This window comes from Prenolepis imparis, unplaced genomic scaffold (genome assembly GCF_030444845.1).
Source record: "Prenolepis imparis isolate NDT839.2.m4 unplaced genomic scaffold, iyPreImpa1.0 SCAF_14, whole genome shotgun sequence".
NCBI lineage: Eukaryota > Metazoa > Arthropoda > Insecta > Hymenoptera > Formicidae > Prenolepis > Prenolepis imparis.
Window position 1 is genome coordinate 8,920,426 of NW_028141172.1, and position 20,204 is coordinate 8,940,629.

The window sequence follows — 20,204 nt, forward strand, 5'->3', positions numbered from 1 at the left end:
AGATAAGTTGGAATCGGCATTCAAGAAGTCATTTGATCCTTCTCTCAGATATCATCTATGCAACTAGCGAATTTACGGAGTACCGAATTCTCTACCACTTTCTAATAAAGCATTGACTTGGCCTAATTAAAAAGCGTTTGTCATTTTTGTGCTATGATACTGAATTAATATGATAATAAATAAAACTTCAATCTCTAAAATGATATCCTTTTTATTTATCATTCGGTAAATTCTTTAAAGCTAATTTACGAATCGCAAGTTAAATCTTTCTCTTACGTATTAAGATTTTCCTTTGTGACAGATCAGCTGCATCTGCATTCGAGCAGTTAAACAACTTCTAGTAAATATATAGTTTATTATGCATCTTTGAAAAATAAATATAAATTATGAAATGACAATGACCAATTCATATACATACATATATATATATATATATATATATATATATATACGTATAATACAGACAGTATAACTTCAAATATCTCATTGATGTAATACTCATCGTTTCTTCTTAAAATACACATATACAAACAATTAATTAATTGCCGGCTATATAATATTCATTGATGCGTCGGATTCAATATTGCGTCTTCTGTGTGGCTTCTTAAAGCTATAATATTGTTCAGACAAAATTTAAAGTTTGGTCTGTCATTTGCTGCACTCCAGCAACGCTGCATTAGTTGATATAACAAGGATGGACAGTTGAGAGGCATCTGCAATCTGCCTCCGGTGCGTACATAATCCATCACTTCGAGATTAGTTCTGGTAGAGTAAGGTTGCTCACCTAACGATGTAATCTCCCACATTAGTACTCCAAATGACCAAACATCGCTATAAGAAGTAAATATTCCGTCCACTAAGGATTCCGGTGCCATCCAACGAACAGGAAGCAGATCTTCTCCTTCCTAAATTATAATTTCAATAAAGTTAAATCTTCTATTCTAATTATCAATTTTTTAAATGAGTATTCTTGAGCAAAAAACGTTTACTAATATTTTGCATTATACATGATATGCATAAATGAATATTAGAGAAATATATATGAAAATATATACATAGTTTTCATTTTTATTAAATTCAATTTGACTTAAAGATATACAATAATATTATAAAGACGCAACAATAGAAAAATATTTCCAAATAGTTTTATCTTTTTTAATTAATTATATCTACCTTGCGGTAATAGTCATCCCTGTAAATATCTCTGGCAAGTCCGAAATCACCGATTTTGATGATACGATTCTTGCGATCTCTCGCAGACACTAAGCAATTTCGGCACGCGAGATCTCTATGCACAAAGCGCAGCTCTTCCAAATAACAGCAGCCTTGAGCAACATCTTCGCAAATGGCGAGCAAGTCGTGTAGACGCAAAGCGTGTAAATCAGAAGGTTGTAATATTCGACAATCTATCAAATATTGTTGCAGATCACTTTCCATTAATTCCAACACGAGTAATGGAGAATCCTCGTCTATGCAGACAGCTAATAATCTTAAGATATGTTCGTGTCTAAAGTGATTCATAAGCCTAGCCTCTTGCAAGAATTTCTTTTTTTCTTCCTCGGAGGCATACTTTCGTAACATTTTTATGGCAACGGATGTCTCTGATCCCGGTTCTTCTAAATCCTTGACATTCCCTTGAAACACCTGCGAAATAATGAAAATTAATGTAACTTTTATTAAAAAAGAAAAGATAAGTTAAATTCGTATAACATTATACATATATATTTTGTTTTATTTTAAATAATTCAACAAAAAAGAATAAAGTGCATATGTATGTCTCATAAAAATTATTGTATTACTATCTCTTTTAAAAAGTTGATTTATACAACTTTTACTGTAACTTTCACTGTAACTTTTATTGTAAGAAATGTGTATCTCCCATTTCTATATCTAAACATTAATGTTTTTTTAAGCTTAAAATATGACGGTACGACAATTTTTTACCGTTCCAAATGCGCCGCTGCCAAGGAGTTGCGTTAGTGTTATTTGCTCACGTTTGATTTTAGTCAGCATAAATTTATTTGAATTATATTGCAACGCAGGACTGTATAGCGTATTGAGCTGAATGTTTCCGATAGGTACCTCATGTAGAACCGTAAGCAAAACTTGCTCCTTACCTTCTTTGCGTTGTCGGTATACTATTATAAAGTTATAATATATTTAATAAATATTATTATGCATTGCAAATTTTAAATTTTGCTCTTTTAACAAGTAAGTTAACTTTTTTTTAGAAAATCTCTCTACTTACTACATTAATCATAATTTGTAATTAAAAAAATGTGTATGAAATACTTACAACAATAAATAAGATAGCAGATGCAGGTTACAATAACGATAGCAGCAAGGCTTAACATCAATGTTAAATTATATTGCGTAGCTCGAATTATCGAATCATCACCTTTATTACATAAAAATATAGTTTTAATTTTCTTGTTTTATTTGAATATTTCAACTTATAATTTTATTATTAATAATATTTAATTCTTAAAATTCTGTAATACTATTATATGTAAGTCAAATAAACAGATCATATTAAAATATCTACATATTATCATATATTTGCTTACCAAGTGTTTGAAAAATAAATCTTTCATCAGATGGCCATGTAAAGTTCTCGTATTCAGGATATGTCAGTATCAAACGAAACTTGTATAAAGTTGCCGGTAGCAATTTTTCTATATAATACATTACTGTCTCATTATTTGTCTCAAAATTATCTGCGATTTGCCACTTTTGCATCGCATAATTTTTGTATTCCAGTACGTAATGGATCGTCAGATTAACGCTAGGAATCCACGAAATATTCATATTGTTTATGCTAACTCCGCTCAAAGTAATATTGTTCGGTTCCGAGTACGTGTACACAGTTTTGCTCAAACTGTCATTATATAAATTGCTGTAGTTAGCTGGATATACACGTACATATACAAAGTATTTCTGTTCTGGCAGCAACGGTTGGATTATTGTAAAAAGTTTATTGTCTACTTTATTATTATTAAATGGCTTTTTTATCGGTTGCGTGCTGTTCCCCGAGTTAATTGTTACCCAATATACTCTATAAGTTACTGTCGCACAATCCAGTTTCGTGGGTGGAATCCAATAAACTGCCGCTGTAGTGTGCGTCAAAACCTGAACCGTTACATTTTCCGGTGCATTGAGTTTGCCCACGTTAGTTTTCAATATTACCTCCGATCGAAATTGCAGGTCCATCGACAACTGATCAGAGTAAAAATTGCTCATAGCTAGCTTCAGCTTGTATTTTGTAAACGGTGTTAAATTCTGAATTTCATAATGCTGCTCGTATGTCTGTATAAAGAATCCATCTAACGTGTTATCGAGGTTATTATTCAAACAGCTTACGTAGATGATATATTTAAGAGTTGGTATGTTGTTTTTGCATTTGTGCTTGCGAGTCGATTCTGTCGTATTAAATTTCAAAACAATACTGTTTACTGTTATTTTTATTATTGTAATATTATAAATTTTTTCATCAGGTATAAGGCATTCCTTCCGCGGATATGGTTGTGAGGATGATTTACCAAACGATATCATGGGAATAAAGTAATCCGTGCCTTTTATTATTTGCACGTGTTTAGATGCGTTTTTTTCACTGTCGACAAGTGCATATTTCTTTTTTAAAATATAAATATGAGAACAGAGTCCATTTTCGTTAAGTTTAATTATATAAATGTTTGTTTCATCAATTATAAAATATTGCAGAAACTCCGTGCCAATTTCAGCGATTGAAATTGAATTACATTTATTTGTTTTAATGTTCGCCACAATTAATTCATTATTTTCTATCCAGTATATTAGCGGCTCCTCTGTATTCATGATATCAAGCTTTACACCAAAATCAAGTAGTAAATATGATATTTTGTATGGACAGAAGGTCATATCAATTTTTAAAAAAAATTGCACATTTCTTCCGTCAAGATCCGATTTCATTATTACATACTGTGTATATGACTTTGCATTTAACATTTCTATCCAGTACAAAAATCTGGAAAATATATATATATATTATTATATACGTGTATTATAAAACATAATTTTAATCGTGAAAATAAAAGAATAATAAACTTAAGTTTTTACAATTTTTTGATAATTAATGATTTTATGATTCTTTATATCTTTTTTACAAAATCATAGTTTATTACTGCAAAATTAGAAAATAATATAAATTCTTAACTGAAAGACACAAAAGTGTTCATTTTTTTAGTGAATAAAAGTTAACGTACCCCTTAGACGGCTGTAGAGTGAAATAAAAAAGACTTTCTCTGCTCAAGATCTTATCATATTTGACTATACCATTTTGCCACATTGTTAAGTCCAGCTTTATAATGTATTTCGTTGAGCTGTCATATTCCATCCAATATAGATTTCTTCGAATCCAATCGATGCAAAGATTGCTTGAATTTTTTTTTAAACTAGTTATTTTTGTAATATTATTTTTATTCATATCCCCTATCATTAACTCTTGTATATACTCATGCCCATTAATAAATAAAAACTGGATCCAATAAACTTTATGTTCAGCTACAGAATAAGCCATATCTGTTGCAATAACAATGCTATTAAAGGTAAGGACATTGACGTAGGTTCTTGAATTCAGATCCCATATTCCAATGGTATTATTCACTGTAATCAATAATTGAGGTATCGGATTTTCGTGCGTCGTTGATACGTTCATTAAATCCGTATAAGGACCAGCACCAGCTTTAGTATGCGCTCGTACTCGAAAATAGTACGTAGTAGTAGGTTTTAGATTATGTTCTGTGCACTCCATTGTAGTTAAAATAGTTTTGTCGTCACAAATTTGAATCTTTTTTAGGTTTTCGATGAACCAACATTGTACTGTATATCCTTGTATCACTTTGTTTCCAAATTTAGGTCGATTCCATCTGTAAGATAAATTTTAGTCTTTTTATATTTAATAATTTTTTAACAAATTTAATATTTTTATATGTTAAATTGTAGAGAGAAAAAGGATATAGACTAAGAACTTAGATTCTTCACCTGAATGTTACAGAAATGTTGATTTTTTCATTTAGAAATACATTGAACTCTACGAATGCTCTTGGCTCGCTCGGAATTTTTCCTAGAGATTTTAAGATGGTACATATTAATATGTTTAAGTTGATTATCTCGGTAAATTAAAAACAATAATAATAATTTAACGTGCAATAAAAATAAAGAAAAAGAGAAAAAATAAACATATGTTAAAAAATTAACATAGCAATCAAAAAGACAAATCCAGCGTTCCATAATGATAAGATGGGAAATGTTATTCTTGCTGTGCCTCTCAGAAAATACACCGATGTTAAAATATTGATGATATTTCGCTCGTCATGGTCGTTTGATATACTTTAATTATTATATTATTTAAGCGTTTGTTTAAGTTAGAATTTGTACTGAGGAAGACTAAGTAAGTCGAAACGTCTACATGTTAAGAATTTACATGTTATTAATTTTAAGAGCATGATTAAATGAATTTATTATATTATATTATATCTATTTATTTGCTCGTTAGTTGGCCTTTCACTATATTCCATTATTATTATTTATTGCGTTAACATAGCAAGTTTTTAAAATAATGAAATGACATAAATCTCTTGTGTGTGTGTGTTTCAAGACTTATGTTAGAAAAGTAATTGCTAAGTTATAATCAAAAAAGCTTTCAATAATGTGCTAAACTCTTTTCTAAAATTTCCTATTCATTCACAAATCAGAAGTATATTATTTGCGACTGATTTAAAACAAACGAGAAAAACAATGAAATTGATGATGTTATCTAAATTTTGCTTTATTTTACATACAGTGTATACATTTTTTTCTCTCTTTTCGACAGAATGAATTTTATATTATCCTTGTTATTAGAAAATGGTTTAATATTTTTTAAATTTAATTTTCACTCAATCTGGAATTTACATTATACTTACAACTTGTAAATATTTTGGTAATTTTTAATTAACATTCTATATATTCATTGCATCTTACCAATAGAATCTGGGTTCATGGACATATTTGCAAATGTAACTTCATCGACTTCATTTCTTATAGTCACGCTATCAGAATAATTCTGATCCGTCTGGAGATTTTGTAATATGAGATGATTGTTGTTTTCGGGCACTGGACTATCCTTAATGAAACATAACATATAAAAGAAATGAGTAAAGCAGCTAGGCCAGAAATTTCACGGTATCTTTAATGATAAATAAAATAGTAAATATAGAAATATATATAAATAAGATTACCATAAAAAATAACATATATGTCGAAATAACTAAAATGAGCATAAAATTTTTTGTTTTGTAAAAATATAAGCCTGATATTTTTATTTATAATTCCATTCCTCATTTATAATGTGTTAAATATTATGTAATTTTATTTCTAAAATATTTATTTCTAATATTTTTCAACATATATTTGGGTGGACTTCCGAATACGACCCACGCCCGATTGCTATGAATTTTTGTAGAAACATTGTAAATGATGTCAAATGAATGTCCTTAAGTGGATTTTCACCGATACAAACATTTAATGCTAAAAATATTAAAATAATGTTCTGTATAAATTATTGTCTATTTACGATTTACGAATTACGAAAGACAATATGGCTGATCATTTGTGTGAGTTTCTGTGGAGGCGAGATGTAAAAAAACAAATTAGATCCATTAAAAAAATTAATTGAAGACATTAAAGATGTATATTCTGGCTAAAAAAAGAATAATATAAATTGTTTCTTGTTGACGTTTTCGTTCTGATATTCTATTTTTGTATTTCTTAGGATTCTTTATATATGTATATTGTATATCTTAGGACGCTTTATATATATTTGGTATTAAATGTGTTATGTTATTTGAATATATCTTTCTTGATTGTCTATTAGTCTATTGGAATTCACTGTGTTTAGGCATACCAGGTGTCCCATTTTAAAGGACCCACTCAAATATCTCATTGTCAGAAACACTGCGTTAAATCGAAAAATGTTTCCTACAAAAGTTGTAGTGTTTCGAGGGGGACATAACATAGTAATATTCATTTGACCTTGGGCAGCATCTCCAAGGTCAAGTGAAGGTGAGAATTTGAAGATGAGAAGGTGAATTTTGAAGAAGATAAAAAAATGCTTCAGATAAAAGTTGTTCAAATTAATTAGTAGAAAAAGATGTTATAATAAAAAATATGGGTTTCCATTTAAAAAATTTATTCTTATCTTCACTTGATCTTGGTGACGCCGCCCAAGGTCATATGAATATTACTACTTTATGTCCCCCTCGAAATCCTACAACTTTTGTAGGAAACATTTTTTTTATTTAACGAAGTGTTTCTGAGATATTTGAGTGAATCCTTTAAAATGGGACACCCGGTATACTTTACAACGTGAAGCGAGGTCCACCGTCCTGGCTACCGGCGGGAGGGTGCGGGAGGGGAGCCGAAGGCCCCCTTGCACCCACACCCCGGTGTGTGTGTGTGTGTGTGTGTGTGTGTGTGTGTGTGTGTGTGTGTGTGTGTGTGTGTGTGTGTGTGTGTGTGTGTGTGTGTACCCATGTGAAAAGGCCCTATTATATATAATTATCGACAATAATTTATATAGAAAGTATTTTAATATTTTTAGCATTAAATGTTTATATCGGTGAAAATCCGGTTAAGGACAATCATTTGACATCATTTACAGTGTTTCTACAAAAATTTATGGCAATCGGACGTGGGTCGTATTCGGAAGTTTATCCATATTTTCTAGCAAAATATCAAATATTATTCTTATATTAATAAAAAAGTTACGCAGAATAGGCAGTATAAGGATTATTTAATAAGAATTCATAATTGGTTCCATTTTAACAAATGATATATGAAAATGTTACTCTCTTCGATTCCTGAAGCAATTTTGCTGATAGTTAGAGCTAATGATTTAGTCTTTTTGCGATTGTTAGTTAACTTTTTAGAACAAGCGAGTTTACTTTTTAATAATCCGTCAGTTATGATTAAAATTTCAATAATAACGTTTGTATTTCAAGAATAAAAATGTTTAAAATATTGTCTTTTATGTATATATGTGTGATTATACAAATTATATAAATTTTTGTACTTAAAATTTTGTCGAAATTCTTTTTGATTATTGTTATATCTTTTAACGCAAACAAATTCTAGAAAACAGGATACCATAAACATTCGATTGACATTACCACGATATATAAGAAGATGTGCATATACTACATATAACTATTTAAATGGATATCTATATTCATATGGCTATATAAATGGATATACTATGAAAGTTATATGTATATACACATCTATAAATTTTTACTAGTTAGATTGGAATAGATTGCTGTTACGTATATTGTTCATTTAACTATTGGCCCTATTAAGTTAATTGATACAATTTGAATTTTATTATACCAATATAGTCGACATTCCTTTTTATGTATGTAGCACAAATGTAACTATCCTTCCCAGTGAGCATTATTGAGAGGAAGAGCTCTTTAAGAGAACTTTTTGAAGACTTCATTAATTTTTCTCAAAAATGATATTAGTAAGTTATCTTTTTGTAAGATATCTTTCAGGTGAGTTCTTTAAGAGAACTTTTGAAGACCTTATTAATTTCTCTTAAAAATGATATCAGTAAGTTATCTTTTTGTAAGATATCTTTCAGAAGAGCTCCTTATGTTGTCTATTCATAGATGTCTGTAGAGTCTCTAGCAAGCGTGCTATTTTACAAACGCCGCACATGGGCAAGCCACATATATACGTGTGTGAACTGCGTGCTCTGAGTTGAATTTCAAGGAGATTGCATTTACGTTCTTCGATATTAACGTTTAATCTTTCTTTCTTAAATTATAAATATTATTAAATATGTATTTCAGCATAAAATAGAGATTATATATTTTCATATATATTTTTGTTATTTGTTCTATGTTGCCTCTATATCCAACCAAAGAAGTTGGGTTATGTCTGCAAAAAGCACGTTGCAATCATAAAGTTTTTTTTATTCAAAGTCTATGGGCATTTTGAAACCTGTTTTAATTTTAATAAAATGTTATAAAAGAAATGTATACTAAGAGTTATATTTTTTTTTAATATAAAAATATGTAAAAATATAATACTACAAATAGCAATTCTTAACGGTAACCTTTTTTTGATATTTAAAAGAAGTCAGATTGTGGAATTCTTTTAGATGTCGTTTATGTGATGTCTTTCTTTCCTCTAAAATCGACGCATTGGAGGACTTATTGATATCATAATATTATCATTTTGATGGAGTTATCGGAAGTCCGACTCTTAAACTTGAGTACTTTATGAATTTCTTTTGATAACATATTGCTCACTGGGTTGACACATTAAAATGACGCTGACTCCTTGAATTAATTTAGTTAAATAAAAATTATTTTACAAGTCTTATTATATATATATATATATATCATTAAATTATTATAAATATTTAATAAAGTAAATAAGATCTTTTTACAAATTGATGAAAAATCACATAAAACTCTATTCAAGTGTCATATACAGTATGTATGTATGTATCAAAATAGTGAAAAATTAACAGGGAATCTCTTTAATATTAATAATTATTATTCTTAAAAATAGCAATAGATACACAAAGATAATGCAGCCAAATTTTAATATTTTGTTTTAATTAAGTTTAATTTTGTACTATATTTGTTAGAATTTAATTTATAACTCTATAAATTCATATATGGCGCTTGAGGTTAGTACTATATCAAGTGCTGCCCCTAGTAACTTGTGTATCGAGTATGCGCCCTCTTATATAGCTTTAGCGTATGTCTTTTTGTCCTGTCTTGACTTATTGTCCGTCCGTTGCACTGTGATTATATTTTTTAGTCTAACCAAGTGTTATTATTTATCACTGCATTCCTCATCCCGCAAAGTATACCTGCTACAATACAAATTATACATCCATTTATAAGCAAAATAAAATTTTCAAGTTCTATACATCCTTTCTCATTGCATCATACTTTTTAGTTTTTTGTATAGTTTTATTATATTATACAGTATGTAATATTATTATATTACACGTTTTAGTTACTCAAATAAACTGCACTATTACTTGTAATAACATTTAATTGTTTTTTAATGAAGCGAAAAAAATCTCTTACCTGCGTGAAATTTAAATCTGGACACACAGAAAGGCACTTTTCCTGAGGATTGTCCAGAACGGTATGATTCTGTGTCAAAATCGCGATAGCTGCCTTCACCAGCATTAAACTTTTCAATAAAACGTATAATCTCAACTTAAACATAATAATTTCGGTGAATGTTGGCGCTCAATTTTTAGTCACCAGTATTGTTTTTCTTTTTATTCTATGGATGATTCAGATTTGATCTAATCGACTCGATACTTTATTATGTGCTCGATGAATTCTTTAGAATCCAGTTTGCGAATCGCGTTATTATCTTCCAATTTTTAAAAATATTTATTTATTATTAATATATATATTAAATCATATGAGGGAACTTCTAGTAAGTAAAAGTAATTTTTATAATTTTTCGATGAGAACCAATAACAATACAAAGCGACACGTATTCACTCTTGATTGTATCGAAGATAATAATATATCTTTTTTTTAATATTTCGTAAAAAAGTAATCAATAAAAAGATAATTGAACAATTTATAAGTAATCCAAAAATTATAGAATTTTTAATTTTTTATCATTTTCACCGCTATTCACGCATAAAATATTATCCACGCTGATATTTGTCATATTTTTTATTTCACTAAAAATATAAACAATTATGATTACTTTTTTTTATGCATATTGTATACTGTATACTATGCATGTTTTTACAATCCACTATTTGTGCATATTGTTGTGTGATATTTATATGACAGTATTTGAATCAAATGACGCGCAACATTGTCTTTTTTCGTGGCAATCGCAATCGTAACTGACTCCGCAGACTAGACCGATCTGATCATGCTTTATTTGCTGCCCTCTGTTTATGATTCACTTCTCTCTGCTTGATCGATGACACTCATTGTCAGTGTTTCTTCCAACAGTTACTTATTCCAACAGCTTTCACGAATAATTATATATTATATATATATATATATATATATATATATATATATATATATCCTATATGAGGTGCATTTTTAAAGTATGGTCCGGTTTAAAATAAAAAAAGATTTTGACATTGAAAAATAATTTATTATAAACAAAAACTTCTACAAGCTTACTTTAATGTAATAAATTTTGTGTTCCGCTATCGAACAATCGAATTCGAACATCGTATTAAAATCATGATTAAAGAGATTAGCGTAGGTTTATGAATCCAGATCCTATTTGAATACTTTTATGCAATACGAATCAATTAATCAATACGAATTATGCAATACGAATTAATTATTAAATAATTAAGGTATTGGGTTTTTATGCGTCGTTGATACGTTCATTAAATCTGTATAAACTTCTTAAATAGCTGATTTCTGTCAAAAAATATTAACTAAAAGTTTATTTGTTAATTAAATTTTAAAATAATAATATATTAAGAATATTAAAATAGTAATACGTTGTAAAATGATACGCTATAATATCTTATTCGCAAATAATATTTTTTTTACAGAAATCAGTTTATTAATAAAATAGTTACTGTCAAAAATATTAATCCAGTTTAAAATATTGTAACATATTATTTAAAACATTACTTTTACTTATGTAATATATTAATATGAAAATTTAATTAGCAAATTAACGCCTCAAATAGCTGCTTTCTTTAAAAAGTGTTAATTATGCGTTAATTTGCTAATTAAGTTGTAAAATATTATGTTAAAAAAATTAAAATAGTGATATGTTGTAAATAATATGTTATAATATCTTATTCTGGATTAATATTTTTTTCCTAGAAATTAGCTGATAACTGTCAAAAATATTAATCGAGTTTAAAGTATTATAACTCATTATTTTAAAAATATTATTTTTGATTCTGTAACATATATTATTATTATAAATATTTAATTAGCAAATAACGTCTTAAATAGCAGATTTCGGTCAAAAAATATTAATTTGTTAGTTAAATTTTGAAATAATAATATATTAAAAATATTAAGATAGTAATATGTTGTAAAATAATAACATATATTCTTTTAATTGATCGCATTTTAGTTGAAAATTTTGAAATATTGCGAAATTTAATTACACTTATATTATTGTTTTTGATACAATCGAATATACTACACTCGTTACATTGTACATTGGGTTTAATCGAAGAGAATATACTATATAGTTATATAGTTTGATCATATAAATCATTATAATCGATCTTGAAATAGAGTTTAATCAAGTAAGAGATAAAAATTCGAAATTTATCGAGATACTTGAAGAAACATCAATTCGATTAGTAGTATTTAAATTAAATTATTGTGAAGATTACATGGAACATTGGTCATAGTCAAGAATCGGATTAAAGCCGATCGAGTATAAATATCTACAAGAAGAGAAAATTGTTATGTTAGAAACGTTACAAACGTTATGTGTTTTACTAAAATTGTTAATGCTAACGAGAATGACCATAACGTTTTCGTCAGGAAATCTTGGGATTCTGGAAAATCTTTGAAGCTCCGGTCCAAGAAGTTACGAAGAAAAGTATTTTCGTATACTCTAATTTACGTACTTTACGCAAATAAAAGATTTTTTTCATGAAGAAAATTGAATGTTATATATTGCAGACAATACACTATTTGTGTAATTAAAACTGTATAATACGTAAAACTAAAGAGAGTTTTAATTTTTAAAAAATGTATATAAAGTTTATTAATTTTACGTCACACACACATTCAAAAATCAATGTTATGTAGTCAAATTAAAACTTAAAATTAAATTTAATTCAGACGATATATTAAAATTTAAACATAATACGTATTATTATAATATAATGGTAAAATTTAAAAAAAGAATTTAAAAAATTAATAATTTTGCGTTAATTTCATTTTTTTGTTACTTAATAAGTTTGTGACTCATTTACATAAATTGTTTATATAATTTCTAAAACATTTTTATTTTTCTAGATATGTTTAAATTTACTAATTTTTGTTTAAAACTTGCAGAGTAAATTATTTTATATTTAACGAAATTTATATAAAAAATCAGAATTTTTAGTTAAAATAATTTGCATGCAAAACGGCTACTAAACATCGAAGTGAAAGATTGGTACAGTTGAACTTTGAATTGGGGACAATTAATCAATCTTTCATTAATATGCGCATAAGCTGTCACATGCTATATGTGAGAATTTATATACTATTTATCATTTAATATATGTATGTAATATATATATATATATATATATATGTCATATATGTATGTACATATTTTCATCAGCCATAAATCAAAAGTTATAGCATTGTCAAAAGTTTATAGCATTGTGCTTTCCAGAAAATTTGTTTACATTAAAATATATTTATAAGATGTTTTTAAATACAGGAATTTATAAAATTTTTATGATTATAAAGAAAATAATAATAAAAACGTTTATTATTGAAATATAAACATTGTTAAAACTGTCAGTGATAAGAAACGCATTCATGGAAAAAGAAGTTGAATTAAGATAGAGCCACTTTTACTTAAAGAAATTAACTGAGTAATCTGAAATTAATACGTAAACCAAATTATTAGAATATAAATTATAATTATTAGACGAATTATTAGACTAAGCTACTCCAACAAAAGAGTCAGGTTTTCCATGACTTATTTGCTAACCCAAGTAACACAGTCTGGCTATATTCGCTGCGACAGCAAAAATGTAGCTGGTATAACGCCCTGCCAGCCTTAATTACATCTATTTGGCAGCAAATGCTATTTTGCTGGATTTTTAACTGCAAAAGCGCTGTGATAGTTAATAAAAAAGTCAAAATACAGCCACAGCTATTTTAGCTGTATTAATAGCTGTAAAGTCGCTGTGACAGCGATCAGAAAACCCAAAATGTAGCCACAGCTATTTTAGCTGTATTAATAGCTGTAAAGTCGCTGTGACAGCGATCAGAAAAGCCAAAATGTAGCCACAGCTATTTTAGTTGTATAAAAAGCTGTAAAGTCGTTGTGACAGCAATAAAAAAACCAAAACTAGCCACAGCAATTTTAGCTGCATTAATTGCTATGAATTTGTTGTGACAGCAATAATAAAAAGCAAAAATTTAGTCACAGCTATTTTAGCTGTATTAATGATTGTAAAGACATCATGACAACTATTAAGAAAGGCAAGGAGTAACATGACTATCAGTTTTATGTTAAATTTAGCATATATCAGCGATGGTCAGCGGACCTAATGCGTTCATTTATGTGGCTCTAAAATTATTACTTAAGGATTTGTATGTAGTTCTGTAATCACTGTACTTATGAATTTGCGTCCGCTCTAGTATACTTATATGTAAGTTATAAATTGTAATAATTTGCAATGATTAATTAATCTTTTTTTTATCTAAGTTTACCTAAGTTTTTGAAGCAAAGGTTTCGGGTCGTCAGAAGTTCAATCCCAGTTAAAGTAAAAAAATTCTTTTCAATCTTTCTACATAATTTTAAAATTAAAATTTAACTTTTATTGAATATTAATTTACCATATGAAAAACATTATCCATTTATTAATTATAACCGTTATTTTTATATCTTTACTCCGACTGCCGTAATGTGGCTATGACAACGTCTTTACAGCAAAATAGCTGTGCAACCATATGGCTGTGACATCATTTTCAAAGCCTAAAAATGTTGTCCCATTTTTGCTGCTACAACTTTGTCAAAACGTCACAATGACGTTGTGGCAGTAGCTGTGGTAGACAAAAATGCTGCAGTTTAAGCTACGACAACGTTATCGCAGACGTTTTAAAGTTTCATGTGCTACTTGGGAAGAGAAACATATATATGTAAATTCTTATTAACCTTTATTAACCCATTCTCGCGTCTTTCTTTATTTCCTGTTTGACATACAAAATATTTTTGATAAGCATGAAGAATTTTGATCAGATATATAAAAACAGATTTTTTATAAATGTGTGATTTGTATAGAATTTAGTTCATTACACATTTTATAGTAATTTCATCTATCTCTAAATGCCATTTATAACTAAAATCAAGAGTAGTTATCTATTTGAACACTGGTATAACTACTTGTTCTTTTTTGATTTTTCAGTGTTAGTAAACAAAATATATGCTAAAGTTTAAAATTTTTTAAATGCAAATATATATACAGACGTATAATACAGACATATTTTCAAATATCTCAAATAGATGTGCAAAAATTTGTTTCGCTTTAATATACATATGTTCAAATAATTAATTAATTGTGCCAACTAGAAAATATTTATATTGGATGCAATTCTGCGTCACTTCTTAGATCTATAATATTGTTCAGACAAAGTTTAAAATTTGGTCTGGCATTTGCTACACCCCAGCAACGCTGCATCAACTGATATAATGAGGATGGACAATCGAGAGGCATCTGCAACTTGCCTCCCTTGCGTACGTAAATTATCACTTCGAGATTAGATTTTGTAGTAGAGTATGGTTGCTCACCCAATGATGTAATCTCCCACATTAGTACTCCGAATGACCAAACATCGCTCTGAGAAGTAAATATTCCGTTCACTAGGGATTCCGGTGCCATCCAGCGAACAGGAAGCAGACCTTCTCCTTCCTAAAATAAAATTTTAACAAAGATAATTCTCTTATTTTAATTATCCATTTTTGCAATAAGTTCTTAAGCAAAAAACTAATATTTTGCATTATACATTATATACATATATATATTGGAGAAATATATATAAAAATATATATACATAGTCTTCATTTTTCTTAAATTCTATTTGACTTAAAGATATAATATAATAATATAAAGACGCAACAATAGAAAAATACTTTCAAAAAGTTTCATCTTTTTTAATTAATTATATCTACCTTGCGGTAATAGTCATTCCTGTAAATATCTCTAGCAAGTCCGAAATCACCGATTTTGACGATTCGATTCTCACGATCTCTCGCAGACACTAAACAATTTCGGCACGCGAGATCTCTATGCACAAAGCGCAGCTCTTCTAAATAGCAACAGCCTCGCGCAACATCTTCGCACATAGCGAGCAAGTCTTGTAGACGCAAAGGGTGTAAATCAGAAGGTTGTAATATTCGACACTCTCTCAAATATTTTAGCAGATCAGTTTCCATTAATTCCAACACGAGTAATGGAGAATCATCGTCTAAGCAAACAGCTAGTAATCTTAACACATGTTCGTGTCTAAAGTGACTCATAAGCTTAGCTTCTTGCAAGAATTTCTTTTTTTCTTCGACAGAAGCACCCTTTTCTAACATTTTAATGGCAACGGATGTCTCTGATCCCGGTTCTTCTAAATCCTTGACATTCCCTTGGTACACCTGCGAAATATTGAAAATTAATGTAACTTTTATTAAACAAGAAAACAAAATTTAATTTTATATAACATTATACATATGTATTTTAATTTATTTTAAATAATTCAACGAAAAAAAATTAAGTGCATATGTATGTCTCATAAAAATTAATGTATTACTAATTCTTTTAAAAAGTTGATTTATATATACGAAAAATTTGTATTCTCATCTTAAGTATATGCCACTTATCTTTATTATATCTTCCAATAAAATAGGCGCCAAAAGGATCCTCTTAATTTAGGAGGAAAATTCTCTAAAGAGATATTCTTAACATGCAAGAATATATACTTAATGAGATGTTTTTCTATCCGTGTATTATTAAAATTATTAATCGATATAACAAAAAACAGTCTTACAAATGGACATTTGTTACTTATTACATGTATATTTAAATGTTACACATTTAATTAAATATTTTTTTATGTATTTGACATAGTTAAATACACATTTTTGCTTATTATGTTATTATTTTTAATATTAATTGTAAACTTATGAATTTATTATAAATTTGAATAATTTTATTTTATTAATTTTTATTTTAAATTTATTATTAATTTATTTTATTTATTTATTGCGGCGCTGAAGTTGCAAAAGAAATTAAAAATATATTCTCAATTTAAAAAATGGAAATATTCTTATCTATTAAGAGGACTTATTAACGCATTTCAAGAAAACAATTTTTTTGGTATATAATTTACTAAGAAATGTGTATTTTTCATTTCTACATCTAAATATTAACGACTTAAAATATGACGTTACGAAAAATTTACCAATCCGAATGCGCCGCTGCCAAGGAGTTTCGTTAGTGTGATTTGCTCACGTTTGATTTTAGTCAGCATAAATTTATTTGGATTATATTGCAACGCAGGACTGTATAGCGCATTATGCTGAACGTTTCCGATAAGTACCTCATGTAGAATCCTAGTCAAAACTTGCTCGTTATCTTCATTGCGTTGTCGGTATACTGTTATAAAGTTATAATATATTTAAATAATATTATGCATTGCAAATTTCAAATTTTGCTCTTTTAACAAGTAAGTTAACTTTTTTTTAGAAAATCTCTCTACTTACTACATTAACCATAATTTGTAATTAAAAAAATGTGTATCAAATACTTACAACAATAAATAAGATAGCAGATGCAGGTTACATTAACGATAGCAGCAAGGCTTAACATCAATGTTAAATTATATTGCATAGCTCGAATTATCGAATCATCACCTTTATTACATAAAAATATAGTTTTAATTTTCTTGTTTTATTTGAATATTTCAACTTATAATTTTATTATTAATAATATTTAATTCTTAAAATTCTGTAATACTATTATATGTAAGTCAAATAAACAGATCATATTAAAATATCTACATATTATCATATATTTGCTTACCAAGTGTTTGAAAAATAAATCTTTCATCAGATGGCCATGTAAAGTTCTCGTATTCAGGATATGTCAGTATCAAACGAAACTTGTATAAAGTTGCCGGTAGCAATTTTTCTATATAATACATTACTGTCTCATTATTTGTCTCAAAATTATCTGCGATTTGCCACTTTTGCATCACATCATTTTTGTATTCCAGTACGTAATGGATCGTCAAATTAACGCTAGGAATCCACGAAATATTCATATTGTTTATGCTAACTTCGCTCAAAGTTATATTGTTCGGTTCCGAGTACGTGTACACAGTTTTGCTCAAACTGTCATTATATAAATTGCTGTAGTTAGCTGGATACTCACGTACATATACAAAGTATTTCTGTTCTGGCAGCAATGGTTGGATTATTGTAAAAAGTTTGTTGTTTACTTTATTATTAATAAATAGTTCTTCTATCGGTTGCGTGCTGTTCACCGAGTTAATTGATTCCCAATATACATTATAAGTTACTGTCGTACAATTCAGTTTCGTGGGTGGAATCCAATAAACTGCCGCTATAGATGGCGTGAGAACCTGAACCGTTACATTTTCCGGTGCATTGAGCTTGCTCACATTAGTTTTCAATATTACTTCCGGGCTGAACTGTAGGTCCGTCGATAATTTATCAGAGTAAAAATTGCTCACAGCTAGCTTCAGCGTGTAGTTTGTAAACGGTGTTAAATTCTGAATTTTATAATGCCGCTTGTATGTCTGCATATAGAATTCCTCGACCTTGTTATTGTTACGTCCTGTGGACTCCACGATTCTTTTCTTTCAAAGAATGCAAGGCGATGATTGAAAAATCACAGGCGTGGGAATAAGACTATGATCTGGCAGGCGAAGCAGCTGACCGGGGACGGTTAATCGTAAAAATTAAAATAAAAAAAGGAGAGATACATACCAGATGTAACTCGCGGTGTCTGAAATTCTCGCTTTGACTAGTTAACAACTCGCGCTTGAAAAGCAATAAAAATCTTTCTTTTAAAGGAAAATTTTACTTAAAAAGTAATAAAAACTTTTTAGAAGGAAATCTCCACTTGAAAATCAATAAAAACTTTTTAGAAGGAAATATCCACTTGAAAATGAATAAAAATTTAGAAGAAAACTTCCACTTGAAAACGAATAAAATTTTACCAGACTAACAACGATAACTGAATCCAAACAAATGCCGCCTGACAGATCACCGAGATAATCTCGAGAGGATAATAAAAATATAAACCTCAACAAATTCTCCATTGGTCAAAACCTAGGGCCCTAAACAAAAGCCCTGACCAATCCCGGTAAACTTTTAAAGTCAAGAGACGCCTCCGGGACTGAAAGGGCGTTATTGAAAAATTCCCTATTCGTCAGGAAATATTAACAAACTAACGGGAAGGAGGAGCAAGAAGGTATATATACCCGCGACATCTCTCAGGGAATCTCAATCTTTTCTCAAACCTACCTACGCACGCGGATCATTCGCGAAAAGTTGTATCACCATCCTTCGAGTAAACTGTTTGAATCTCGAACTCGTGAGCATTCGCAGTGACACTTGTGAAATCATCGTGTGCCCAGTGCTCACCGAGTACGACGATTTTCGCGAGTGAACAACTGTGAGTGGAACACCATCCTCACGGAGGAGTCCTTAGCCAGATTCACACCTGGAATAGTTAACACCTACCTGCGCACTCCATAAGTAGTAAGTTTATCAAGCATGCTACATCTCCACCCTTATACTTAAAAATAATTCTGGGACTTCAATTAAATTATAATTGTTTTCCTTTTTGATTTATTAATTTATTATTCTTGTTTAATTCTAACTTCGAAAAACTGTCCTTTCTTCCCCCATCCTTATCCCTCTCTCTCTCTCTCGAAATCACTCTGGATTTCCCGCTATAGCGGAGCAATCCGTGATTTCTTCCATCTTCTCTCTCTCTCTCGAAATCACTCTGGATTTCCCGCGATAGCGGAACAATCCGTGATTTCTATCATCCCCTTATCTTTGAAATCACTCCGGATTTCCCGCTATAGCGGAGCAATCCGTGATTTCTTCCATCTTCTCTCTCTCTCTCGAAATCACTCTGGATTTCCCGCGATAGCGGAACAATCCGTGATTTCTATCATCCCCTTATCTTTGAAATCACTCCGGATTTCCCGCTATAGCGGAGCAATCCGTGATTTCTTCCATCTTCTCTCTCTCTCTCGAAATCACTCTGGATTTCCTGCGATAGCGGAGCAATCCGTGATTTCTTCCATTTTCTCTCTCTCTCGAAATCACTCTGGATTTCCCGCGATAGCGGAGCAATCCGTGATTTCTATCATCCCCTTATCTTTTGAAATCACTCCGGATTTCCCGCGATAGCAGTACTCTGCGTTGATACCACTGCT

At 29.3% G+C, this 20,204-nt stretch overlaps 2 protein-coding genes across 2 annotated transcripts; both read right to left on the bottom strand.

Moving 5' to 3' along the window:
* Positions 1-48: 48 nt before the first annotated feature.
* On the bottom strand, positions 49-6,160 carry LOC145945674 (proto-oncogene tyrosine-protein kinase ROS-like). The gene is made up of 8 exons (XM_083054772.1): positions 6,001-6,160; positions 5,020-5,101; positions 4,242-4,904; positions 2,568-4,003; positions 2,297-2,398; positions 1,945-2,138; positions 1,174-1,644; positions 49-905 (listed from the first exon to the last, which is right to left on the bottom strand). The coding sequence occupies exons 1-8, from the start codon at positions 6,158-6,160 to the stop codon at positions 561-563; spliced, it is 3,453 nt and encodes a 1,150-aa protein (XP_082910898.1). The 3' UTR covers positions 49-560.
* Positions 6,161-15,077: 8,917 nt separating this feature from the next.
* LOC145945079 (proto-oncogene tyrosine-protein kinase ROS-like) lies at positions 15,078-18,554 on the bottom strand. Its single transcript, XM_083053914.1, has 4 exons — positions 17,810-18,554; positions 17,190-17,383; positions 15,913-16,383; positions 15,078-15,652 (listed from the first exon to the last, which is right to left on the bottom strand). The coding sequence occupies exons 1-4, from the start codon at positions 18,552-18,554 to the stop codon at positions 15,320-15,322; spliced, it is 1,743 nt and encodes a 580-aa protein (XP_082910040.1). The 3' UTR covers positions 15,078-15,319.
* Between the last annotated feature and the right edge of the window lie 1,650 nt (positions 18,555-20,204).